At 32.8% G+C, this 13,141-nt stretch overlaps 2 protein-coding genes across 13 annotated transcripts in view; one reads left to right on the top strand and one right to left on the bottom strand.

Annotated features, from left to right (window-relative positions):
• Window positions 1-11,287, bottom strand: part of LOC108755698 (mucin-5AC) — a 61,215-nt gene extending 49,928 nt beyond the window's left edge. For 7 of the 8 annotated variants that reach the window (XM_018498872.1, XM_018498870.1, XM_018498874.1 and 4 more), the window contains exon 1: window positions 9,622-10,106. In XM_018498872.1, coding sequence (XP_018354374.1) covers window positions 9,622-9,774 — 153 coding nt within the window. In that variant the 5' untranslated portion in view covers window positions 9,775-10,106. Of the gene's footprint in view, window positions 1-9,621; window positions 10,107-11,241 lie in introns of those variants that run through there. The other variant, XM_018498866.1, reaches the window with a different exon arrangement.
• Window positions 11,268-13,141, top strand: part of LOC108755699 (F-BAR domain only protein 2) — a 16,470-nt gene continuing 14,596 nt past the window's right edge. For 2 of the 5 annotated variants that reach the window (XM_018498877.1, XM_018498876.1), the window contains exon 1: window positions 11,269-11,765. In XM_018498877.1, the coding sequence (XP_018354379.1) occupies window positions 11,736-11,765 (30 nt within the window). In that variant the 5' untranslated portion in view covers window positions 11,269-11,735. Of the gene's footprint in view, window positions 11,766-13,141 lie in introns of all 5 variants that reach the window. The other 3 variants (XM_018498878.1, XM_018498879.1, XM_018498880.1) reach the window with 3 other exon arrangements.

Genomic DNA, 13,141 nt, shown 5'->3' with positions numbered 1-13,141 from the left:
TCTCTCTCTCTCTCTCTCTCTCTCTCTCTCTCTCTCCCCCTCCCTCTTTTATTCTTTCTCTTTCTCTCTCCCCCCCCCCTTTTAGTTTTCTCAATTCTCTCTTTCGCTTTGCAACTACTATTCATTTGGTCTAGCATCTATTTTCTAGGGAGGCTTTTTCGCCCACCGCCCACATTTCACTGTCGCATACACGTATATACATGCACGTTATTCGATGTAGAAGTAGTTCCGAATTGCCTCCACGTTCGGAAGGTGGTGATTCAGGTTGCTCACGGTGGTTCTCTTGGTTTCTTCCGTCGTTGTTCAGAGTCTCATGCTCGATATGCGTCACTGCTCGTACTTTCTTCTCTTCTCGATTTATCTTCTTGTTTTTAATCTCGCTAGTGCGCACTTGCAGTGTTTGCTAATTGGTGTTAAATCGTAAGAACAAATTTAAATATACCTTTCCTATCGGAAGTTTTACAGCAAATCTCATTATTTCACATAATTGAAGAATTTTGATCGATCTCTTTCTTCTTTACTTTAATTTAAATATTTTAAATAGAGAAGAGAGATGGACGCACATGAAAATGTATAATATTGAAGAGGCACCATGTAATTGGATTTTTGTTAAAGAAAATTTAAATTTTAATCACACAAGGTATGTACATTTCTCAATTTTGTCATCGATTACCTCTCAAAAATTGTATATACCGTTAAACATTTTTCATTCTGATTCACGTCGGATATATTATTTGTATAGTTGGTAACAAAATGTTTTCTTTAACCGTTTTTCAACAAATTTATTGTCGATTTCATATTAATATTTTAGTTTACGAGAATATTTAACATTGAAAATATCTAGCCAAATTTTATATTAAAGGTACAATTTTATGTATAATATTTAAAATATATAAAAAATATACACATACATATGTATGTATATATGTATAATCGTTTAATCGTTTAATGCATATCTGTAAACACGTACAGATACACACACACACACATATACGCTTACATTTCAATTTTAAAATCAAAGAACGAACAAACAATTTATATACTTCATTCCTTTTCTATCATAACTGATTATTGCCTTTAAATTTTTTCTCTTTTTTAAGTTTTTATATTGTAACTCCATTTCTATTCCGGCATTCACTATCACTATTTTTAGATATAACTTGCACAATTCTCCCATTTATGTTCCGATCGTTTTATCGTTATCCCCTAAGGTGAGTTCTTTATGACTTTTCTTCCTGATTCTCAAAGATTCGCCTCTCGCTTGTTCAACGCTCATCGATAGTCCTATTTGCTCTTATTTTCTCTCCTTTTCCGCGTCTGCTTCTCTTCTCTATATCTTTCTTTCCTATTTTATTGTAGGTATCCCGTGCTACAAACGATATAATAATTTACTTCTTATATTATTCATCCTCATTTACCAACTTTATAACACTTTTTTATGATCAAACGAAGAATATATTTCTATAGATATCGCTACACTTACTTAGCGTACGAAAATAGACGAAGAACAGTGCTAAAAGATAAGCAAATTAAGAAGCATACTATTAATAATAGCGTACTATTTTATTAATAGTATACTATTAATAAAAATATTAAATTGTATATATAATTAATTGCAAACTTGATAAAAATTTGTATCTTTATAAAAGAAACGAAGTGAGTGGCTGTAAGAAAAGTGAAGATACAAAGAGAGCACAAAATTAAATCGGAAACATTATTAATTTAGATGATATTACAGGGACTAAAAAAGATTGCTCAAGTTAGTTGCGTTTACTACGATTTTGTTCTAAAAAAAACACCAAGATGCTCAATTTTTTATTTCGCTTCTCAAACTTGCACTACTCTAATTCTTTTTGTCTTGACACAAAATATATTCATCGTTTTTCCTATTGCACATGTAATTCTTAAAATAATATAATATAATATACATACTATAATACATATATTGTACATTTCTTTCATACATTCTACACGATATAAAAATTATATAATTAATAGTAAAATATAAAAGTTAAATACATAAAATGTGATTACTATTCAATGATAAGATTCAATCTCTTATGAATCTTACAATGTTAATTGTGTAATAAAAATACAGATTTTCTTTGTCATTTTTCACACAGAGATTTCCTAAGAATCGAAAGGTTAACATTTATATACCTACTATTATTGCCATTCGAGAATAACATATTCTATTTCAGAAAACCTATACAGAAGACATTCGAATTCAGTACGAAGAAGACTACTGATACCATTCCCATTCGGCCCTCTCTTTGACAGAAAATAATTTTGCTACTCTGTCGAACATTTGCGAGGTATCTTTAGCAAGCCCTTTAATATTCCGTTCTTATCCCGGAATACGCTGCTATCTACGTCTTCTCTCGCGGTTTCCTCTTCCGTGTTTGCATTTTCGTCGTTTCCTGTCCGTCACTCGTTGTGCTCGTCACGTATCCGGCGCCACGATGTCGACTCAGCGACGTCGGCGACGCGTCGCGTCGGGGTGCAGAGCTCTCAGGTCGCCGCACGATAGGTGTGTACTCAGACTCGAATCGTCATTCCATGACATAATTCGAGATGCAAAACGAAATTCTCAATAAAGTTGAATTTTCCAACATGACAAATTTTTTCCGTTTACGTCTCGCGTAACGCAACGGAGTTACGAGTGTACGGTTGGACAGTTTATGCTCTCGTGTGTTTATGCAGTTTACTACCACTTAGGGGATAAATCATAAATAACACCTGGTGCGTGACGTTTCTGCCATACGTTGAATTTCAAGGACAATGTGTTGTTCCCTGCGTGCTAATCATTTTCATGCTGCGAGAGTTACATACGAACATATATATGTGTAATAGTTCGTGTAATATGAAATTTATTAAAATGTATGAGTACTTTTTCGGAGGTAATAGAATTCTTAACACAAATTTTTGAGTGGAGAATATACCTATATTTATTAAATAACTTGTGAAAAATGCAGCATACCTACATGATTATAGATGATTGAATATTACAGAGATGTTACTCGAGAATTAACTTTTTCTACTTAATCAGCAGGATTGATCTCAGCCATTGGAGTTCTCCACTCAAAACGATTTTTTAACACTGTTATTACGTAATAGCAGCATCTACGTAGATAGATATATAATTTCTCGTTTTATAAACTATTGTATCCCTTTCTGTTAACGCCAACGCACTGACGGACGCAATATCTAATATCGATCAGAAGTGGCACGGGTAACTCTCGAGTGATATCTTGGTCGCCCTTCGATTGGCATTAAATAACACATCCATGACCTAAATAATCTCGAAAATTCACCGTTTCCTATTTGATACGCCCGAACGTTTTCGATGAAAGAAAAAGAAGAACAGTAGATGGTTATCACGTTGAATTCGCATTCCGAATCCGAATTTCCCTCGAGTAGTGGAATAGTTGAAAATTATTTTTATTTTTGTTACTCGCAAGGGAGAATCGTTGCTTTCGCACGGCGTTTCGCACGGCGTACACAGCGAGAAAGTCATTCATCATTTCGTTGCATTTGCAATGAACCATGTACAAAATACATTTTGCTGTCACGCCATTCGCGTGATTGCAAGAAATGACTCCAATGATACGAGAAGCGACAAAATACAACGATTTTTTTTTACTACTACTCTCTCTTCATATGTATGCGCATCGACTAATTATTCTATCATATATACGTTTAATATTTTTCAAATGACTGATATAAATGTACAAATGCTACATGTAAAAACGATTTTACTGAGATATTAAAAAATTCAGATAAATACAGTTTTAAAAATCATTTTATTGAACTATAAAAGTAAATATGTAGAAAATTCAATGATGCTACAAAAAATTTTAACATATTTTAGCATCCAATTTGAGCATTCTATATAATTAGTTTGATAGTTCAAAAAAATTTTTTTTCAGATCTGTATCTAGTTAAATTTTAGATATTTCAGTAAAATCGTTTTTTTCGTATATTAATTGTGATTTTAAAATTTTCGAATATATTTGTGTAGCAGCGAATCTATCAGATAATATTAAAAAGTTTATCTCGTCCAAATAAAGTTCGGTAATTCTTTTTTCGTTAAGTACAGTTTGTAATTATAATAAAATCAGGATTTAATGCGAACATTTTGTTTTAATCACAATGCTGAAAAGGCAAAAAATTATGCCATTCATATTCTTTCTTGTTTACTTTTCTTATATTTTCTCTTTAATTTGCAGAAATTCAGTATTACAGAACTACACCTTTTCATAAATAGAAATTTATAATTAATATCTATACACATAATCTAGATACGTAATATGATATTTAATTAATATTGCAGCATTTTAATTTGTATGATTATATAGAATCACTGATTTTAAAATTTCGATTGTATGTATCGCTAATCGTAAAATTTTTAATTAGATTTCCTTGTTCCGTTTGACATCAGTAACACCTCACATAACAAGTACTTGTTTCCGAGTTAAATTGGACTTGTTCGATTACCACTACGAGCACTTCGTCAGTCAATTAATTCGGATAATCCTTGCATGTCTATGCTATCACGATGTGACAATTAAATTTGATTGATAATCTCTTTTTAATGCCCCAATATTGCTTAAAAATAATATCATTAATTTAATTATCTGATTTGATCAATAACGATTATCGATAACAAATAATTCGTGATATAGCATGATAATTACTATTTTATCATTTTTCAAGTGTTCTTCAATATTTTTTAGAGTATATTATATAATAGTAGCAATTTGAAATATATCCTTCTTTCGAAATTTCATTCATTTAAATAATTTTAATATCAGAATATATTCATTCGCAAAACCGTCACTTACCTTTAGCAATTAGATTCATTGTTTCCTTTACATGCACAGGGAATGCAGAAATTAAAAAGATAAATTAAACAATAAAAGGTGAATTTCTATGTGGCTGCAAAAAATTTAAAAAAATTTTAACATTAAAAAAGATACTATTAATATTTATAATAAAATTGAAATGTAATGGTTCGCATTAATAAATCAAATAAAATTAAACAAAATAAAATTTTTTTCAGTATAATGAGATGATCCGTGAATTCCTCAAGTTCATCAATTATATCCTTAAAAAAGTTGGAAACTCAGATTTGAAAAAACATTAAATTCTAAAACATTAATCTCTTTATCTTCAAATCCTTCTACTCCTCCAGCACTTTAAATCTTATATATATGTATGTGAAAATCGATGAAGCTTTTTCAGTAATCTAATGTAATTAAGCGTGGAAACTTCAGGTTGGATCTCATCATCGGACGACGACAAAATTACGAAGTCTTTATGATATTTGACAAAAGCACAGACAGATCGATTTAATTTCTCTCTTCATTGCGGGAATCCACTCCACACCTCGGAAAAACGAGAATTGTACCTCGCGATATGTCTGTCTATATAAACGCAAGTGGGTTAATTGAAATCTTCGGCGAAGTGTTCCATCGCCTGTGCCTACTATCTGACAGATTCATCGTTAATCATTACGAACCAAGAATGATCAACGAGACAATAACTTCCGCAGTTCGCACTATTTTAGATATCTATTGCCTGCTGCAGTCTCAGGATCGAGACTATCCGACTTTTTCGATAAAAATTGTGTGATATATATAAACTGAGCTAAGTTTATTATAGTTGTAAAATCTATTTTCATTATAATGATATATCTAAAATCAATTTTATACGATTTTATACGATTTATTCTTTCTCATTCTCTTTGACTTCTTTTTTAATTTAATTTTTATATTAAAAAATATTATTACTGTAAAATCCGTGCGAGATTTTTGAAAAATGTCAGATGCATTTTTTCTTCCATATTCTTCATGCGTAAAACATCAAGTTTGCATTAATGCACCTACACGAATACTGTGTTTCGCTCTCGTCACCGACACATTACGCTTGATTTCCGCTTCCGTTCCCTGTAGCCGCGGTCGCATGAACGAGGAACACCTGCTCGAATTATGATTTGCAGTGCATAATCACATTGAGGAAAAAAGTACTAAATTTTAATAAACATTTGAATAATACTAACTTCGTATTTCATGTGATAAATAAATATTTATTAAATAAAAATGATATTATAGTTAAAACGAACTAATAGTTTCTATATCAAATAAGTACATATTCATATTTAATAAACGTTCAACTGATATTGTTTAAACAAATATTTATTAAAATTTAATACATTTTTTCCTCAGTGCAGAATAACAATGCGATAAGAAATTACATTTAAATGCATATTTAAGTGAATAAATTACATCAAAATTTAATGACTTAACCAGAAGTCTTGAATTTTTGTATAAGCTTTACACGTCGAATAATATAAATTTATTATAGTTAAAATTGCCAACTGAGTAAACGTAGCTCCGTGTAAGAGCAGTTGATTCATCAGCACGTCCTCGAATTCGATTTCGACCCTTTATAGGTACATATTTTAATTTATAAAAGATATTTTAAAAATTTTGAGTGAAAGATTATGATGTTTTATAGAAAAGTTTGATAAACAGAAAGATTCTGAAAAAAATAACATTGTTTCGTATTTACATTAACGAATGTAAAAAAAAAAAACCTATTAGAAATTCATACTTGAATTTTTTAACCGTTAAAAGTATCTCGATTTCTCATTCAGTTCATAGACTAATTGTTGATTAAAAAGAACCCAAAGTTAAATTTAAAATTAGAATATTCACTGATAAATCGTGAATATTATATACGTATAAGAAAAAAAATATATAACAAAAATATTAATTTAATATCATATTATGGAACAATTATATAATATGATTACATTTCTATATAGATAGTATAGCATTTATATTTAATCTTAATATGTATTTAATGATTCGTATTAATCCAAATTACATTTGTTAGAAGCAAGCTTACTAATTTAACTTATAATTAATAATTTCATTAAAGTGTAAAGTTCTTCCTCCTCTCAATTTTTTTGTTTAGTTTTATATTAAAAAATAAAAATGAATATAAGAGAAAAGAATTGAAAAGTCTTATATTTTCATGGATCTTCCTACGCTCTTTTTATAATTCTTGCTACATGATAACTATTACTTTAAATAAATGTATTATTCATAGCATAAAAACGAATCTGAATTAAATAGAACAGTAAAATCAATTGAATCAATAGCTGAATTACACAAAAGAAATACAACAAATTTTATGACCAAATCTAACACAAAATCCAAAAAGGAGAGAAAGAAAGAAATCTTATCTTTTCATGTAATTGAGCCAACTTCTACATCTGCAAAGCATAGGAAGGGGTTCAAAAGTGGCTGCGGAAGGGATTGCTGTCCCTTTTGTTTCCGTCAAATCAGCAACCTCTTTTTCTTGTCTCTTTGAATCAATACGTATGGACTATCATTTTGAAGTAACTTTATATCATCTCAAGGCAACTTATTTCTTTCAAAGAGAGCGCTCTCATTTGGTTCAACTGCAGTCGAAACAACAAACAGTTGCTAAACACTTTCCGTCTAAATATTAATTAAAAATATAAAATTTACATAACGGTTTAACCTGAACCTCTGAGCCTTCATGTGGAACTCGCTAAGTAATATCAAATAAAAAATTAAAAATTTACAAATTTAAAAATTCAAAAATTCAGAATAAACAAATTACTAACGGTAATTTTTATGTCTACTACCAAAACAAACTTGTACGATAATAAACTACAAATATGGTGCACAAAAGACTACGCACTAATATTTAAAAAGGTGAGGGAAAAGGAAGATGTCACACAGTGCAAGGGCCTATAATTGTAAAAATAAAATATTCAAGTTTAGTATTTATACGCAAATGTATTGCCACAAAATGTACAATATAATAGGTAATTGCGACAACTACCATTATGAATATTAGGATGCGTGACAAAAATATTGAATCTATGTAATATATATAATACTGGAAGAAATCCCTTGCGATATCCCGAATCTTCATTTTATCCCCTTTAACTCACGGTCTCGTATGTATGTCACGTATATAACATAATGCGCAAGGAAAGTATGCTTTTTAGGAATTCATACAAAATTCATAAAAAAAATTTTTGATCAAACAGCGAGCTTAACTAGCGTATTAACATTTGCCAAATATTAATGCAGATCGTACCTATGTTGTTATAACTCATTTCAACAATCATTGTATCATACCTTAACAAATTTTCCTCAATTATCTCGCCGATTATGATATTTATAATATAATTGATATACATTCCTATATAATATATATAAAATTGAAATACTTCATTTAATACGCAACTTGAAATAGAAATCGCAACTCGAGCATGTTCAACACCAATCGATCGTTCACATATCTCTGAGATTTCTGACGTAAATAATGTTTTTGCTTTTCATAATAAATATAACATAAAATATAAAAAGATAAATAATAATAAATATAGAAAATATAATTTTTATTTCTTCCTACGACTAGTTAAAAATATAAGCTAAAATATTATTCAATTTTTCATGTGCAATTACACTAGAGACTTTTCGATCAAACTAATTTTCTTAGAAACATGTTCTAAAAAAATATTATTGTAATTAAACACGCAAAATATTCTTGGAACATAATTACATATTTAAGGATTATATATCAAGAGATTTGCGTGTTGTGTAGCGACAACATCTCGCGCCAAATTACATTTAGAAATATTATAATCCCACAAAAAGAACATTTTGTTCTTCGTAAAAAAAAAATAGTTAATTAAAAGATTTTTATAGCTAAACTGTGATTGAACGATATTGATCATATCGATGTAGTGTTCAAGAATGTTTCAATTAACGCACGAATGTCTCGAGAATTAGATAAGATATAAAAATCCGAGTTTTTTATTTATAAATCGTACAGTTTTAAAGAAAATACATTTTGATAAAAAAAATTTAACCTCTTGATAGGAACTTCAAAGTGAAATAAAGATCAATTTTATTTTTTAAAAAACCCCAATTCTTCATACATCTACATTTACAGCTCTTCTACCAAAAAAATTTAATTATCGTTTACCAAAATTATTAAAAATTATGATTTTTTGCACTTTTAGCTGTATTCTTTAAACATTTCTTCTCTTATCTACTGTCATTCTCCCTTTTATCTCCCCCCCTCTCTCCCTTTCTCTCTTTCTCTCTCTCCCCTCTCTTTCTTATACAAAAAAATACATATATTTGATCTTTCATATAAAAAAAAAATAAAAAAGAATATAAGGTAATAATAAAAAAATACAATTAAAAGGAATGAATAGAAAGTTTGCAAGAAAGGGGATGCTTTTCTCCTCGCGCAATTACCGTGACCGAGTCATGCCGCTTGGGGTCAATAACACTCAATATTCCCCTAGACGCTACCCTAACCTTTGGTTAAGGGGTAGCGTCTTTACCCCCATGTCCAGCATGGGGAGGAAGTAACCACGCGAAATACCACGTATTCAAGGAGGGTGGATCACGCGGCGGTAATTCTTGGAACGATCGATCGGAGTTGCATGGATCGTGGACGTCTAATAAATGGACGCGCGAGGCGCGTCCTTTCTCGTATATGGCCGCTCATCCGAGATTCGTGTCACAATATATTTTCTTTTAATTCATCGCTCACACTCACCAGATATTGCGCGTAATGTTTATGCTTAACGAAGGAGGAGGAGCGCTTCTTCTTCTTACTGGCGTTAGCGGCAACCGAAGTGGCGAGGGTGTAGAGCTTGTCGCCGGGCTTCTCCTTACGGGGCGTTGATAGGTTCGACTTGTTCGCGGGCATCGTTCGCTCACTTAGTCGCTCGTCCCAGTTACTTTGCCGTCAACCGGCGGCAGTGGCGGCCTACAGTTGCACGATGACCCGTATCCGTCAATGACGATCACTGTGAACGAGATTAGCGGTCCAGCGACGAGGGAGGAGAAGACGATTGATAACACGACCGAAACTTTCCTACTCCACTCTATACAGACTGTACGAAGGTACACGTGCGCGTCGCTGTGTGCGCGCCTATGACAGGAGTTCGGTTATATTCGGCTGTGTACGGCCCGAAGCCACGCCTCCCGTTACTGCCGTTCGACGAACCGCCAAGTTATTTGAATTTGCGTCGCTACTGAACAGACCAAAAATCGAATGAAAAATAAATTTAAAAATTTTCTTATGTGTACATCTAAATACACAGATTGATATATATGATCTAATATGATGACGCATATATGATTTAATTTGGAAAAGAAGTAATTTGATAAATCGTTCTAGCTATTTAGAAATTATGGCGGTCAAAGTTCCACTACAAATATTTTGAAACATTTGCTTGACAAATTAGAAGAAAGAATTTTACAAATTGAACAGTCAAAAAACGTTTTAAAGCATTTGTAATATCGCGTTAATCGTTAAATTATTTATTAATTATTTTTTCGTAATATTTATAAACATTTATTCAGAAACTATTTGAGATTTGAAAAGCATTAATACTTTTTACTGTTTAAGATGCATTTCAAATATTGAAAATATATATTGGATATATAAAAATATATTTATAATAATATAAATAACATGGACTATAGTTCTTCAGCGCATTTCAGAACATATCTTTGATCTATTGTTTCAATTACACTTTCTCTAAACTTTATTCCCTTTTTTTCTTTAAAAACTGAACATATACCTACTTATTTTTAAATGTAAAGAATACAGAAAAATATAAAAAGAGAAAGAATAATTGCTAATTAAATATTAAAATCTTTATTATTAATTGTTTTATGTATCTACTTATTTTATTTATGTCTTACTTCAGCTGTAGCGAACATTCGTTCCAGTAGTAAGTAACTATTAAAAACATAGCACAGGCCAGTGCCAGCAATGACGGTATTCAAAAGCAATTGATAGACATTTAAAATAATGCAATCTAATTGTTACATTCAACAAACATTCAATCTAACCGTTACTTATAGCTCATAAATATTGGATACATTATAAATAGTATCATAATATTAAGTAATTAGAATTATATATGCTATATTAAATATGATTATCTATAATAATAATCTAGAAACTTGATTATATCTATCTAAAGTTCTTAGGCCTTGAAATCAGAAACTCAAGGTTTGTCTGCGACGTTCGCGTTACTTAAAATACGCAAAAATGTTTGCGCTCAAAATGAGATATATATTTGGGCATTGAAGAGAGGGAAAGAGAGAGAGAGAAAGTGAAAATGCTGACAAAGTGCAAAAAGTGCAAGCAATGCGAACAAACCTTAAGTTTCTCATACGGGAGCATCAATTGTCGCGCTCTTATTGGTTGCGTGCTCGTTGTCGGAAGCGAATAGCCGCGCGGCATCGTGCGCGCGCGTGCAAGAGAAGAAGAAATTTCACACGCACGACGAAGAGGTGCTGGCGGGTGAAGGGTGAAGAGAAGAGCAGGAGAAGGAGCGACGCGGCGCAGCGGCAGACGGAGACGGTCGACGCGAACGCAAGTTGACCCGTGTTTCTGCGCTCGAGCGCGCCCGTTCCGCTCGCGATTCCATTCCCCATCCCCGCTGGCAGGTCAGACTTCACACCGAGTCGCTGCCGTTCTGTGAATCGGAGTATTGCGTTCTTGGGTGTCGCGTCCCATCACGAAGCGTAGTGCCTGTGCGTGTCACGCGCGCTGCCGTTCGCGGGCGAGAAGAAAAGAGTGCGGTGCAATTCGTGCCGATACATACGTAAGGTTGAGGCGAGGTGGTATGATGGTCTGATCGCGGTCTCAACATGACCGTGGATTTTGTTGACTACTTTTGGGTGAGTGATTTAAAAGGATCAATATGTCTTTCTTCTATCTTGCCTCTTTATATATTTTCTTCTTCCTGTGCCGCGCGTCTGTTTCATTTCCTCACGGACGAACGCGAAACGTCACTGTCACCCAGTCAGCGCGCGTGAATTTAGGTTATGTCGCGAGAGAATGTATCCGTCGTAATCTTCTCGCCGTCACGATTCTCTTCGACCCTGCCCCATCCTAATTCCTACGCCCTTGCCTCCTGCGTGATTGTTATCTGTTACGATGCTTCGTTAATGTATAGTCTCTTTCTCCTTCGTCCCCTTCCTGTCTGTCGTTTATCGTTTTCTCACGTTCGTTATATACCGAGACGTTTTATTGGCTTTTGACACATACTTTCTCTTCCGCTCCTTTTCCATTTCTTCTTTCTTCTATCTGTATCTCCTTTTATTTTTTCTGTTTCTCTTCTTTTCTCACTATCTCTTTCTGTTTTCTTTTCTCCCCTCTCTTTTTTTTTCCTCTATTTTTTTCCTTCCTTTTCTTTCTCTCGTTTCTCTTTTCTTTCTTCTTTACTCCTTTTTCTTTACTTTTCTTTCTTTTTCTTTCTTCCCCTTTTTTCTTCTTTCTTCTTTTCTCTTTCTTTTTCTCCTCCTCTCCCTTCGTTTTCCCCTCTTTTCTGTCGCTTTCCCTCTTTCTCTCCTTCTACCTGTACCTCTCGTACGTGCATTTGCACTCTCACACGTCGTATGTGAGTTGATTCATTGTTTGAAGAAAAAAAAACACGCGTGGAAATAATATCTCTTTAACATGTGTGTTGCATTCCTAAGCAGCCTGCCATACGCCGAGTCCGGGCTACGTGTTTTTATGTACGAGGTCGAAGGACATCTGCCGCATGTCGGTTTCTTTCGCTGTATTTATACCGTCCCGCAATTAGCCTCCTCTAATTGCAGACGTATTCACGCACGTTCTTTGCAAGGTGCATCTCAACGAGGATCTTCAGTCGCGCGCTGAAGATTGCACGCAAAAGAAATTTTTGCCTGGTCATATCGAGCTCGCGACCGAGAGACGTTGAATCTCTTCCCCTCAAAGTCAAATAGACATTACCCGTTTAACTGCTTAATTGCTCAATATCGTTCACAATGTTTGGTTTATATTGCAATGTTTGATTTATGTAACCTTCATAGAGCGGTATTCATAGTCTGACGTTATATTCAAGATCATCTTAAGTCTGGTCATGGACACTCTTGACACATCCAGCTAGTGAAATGAATGAAATGATTGTAAGCGTCTCGAGAAATTGTATTTAAAGATAATCTCGAGTGTAAGATCGGACTATGAACACTGTTTTATAAGTTAATTAAAGTTTTATAAGTGTGTATTTTTATTATATATACGTATATTT

Source organism: Trachymyrmex septentrionalis, unplaced genomic scaffold (assembly GCF_001594115.1).
Source record: "Trachymyrmex septentrionalis isolate Tsep2-gDNA-1 unplaced genomic scaffold, Tsep1.0 scaffold9, whole genome shotgun sequence".
In the NCBI taxonomy this organism is placed as follows: domain Eukaryota; kingdom Metazoa; phylum Arthropoda; class Insecta; order Hymenoptera; family Formicidae; genus Trachymyrmex; species Trachymyrmex septentrionalis.
The sequence above is the reverse complement of the archived record's forward strand: the minus strand, read 5'-3'. Positions and strand labels throughout refer to the sequence as shown.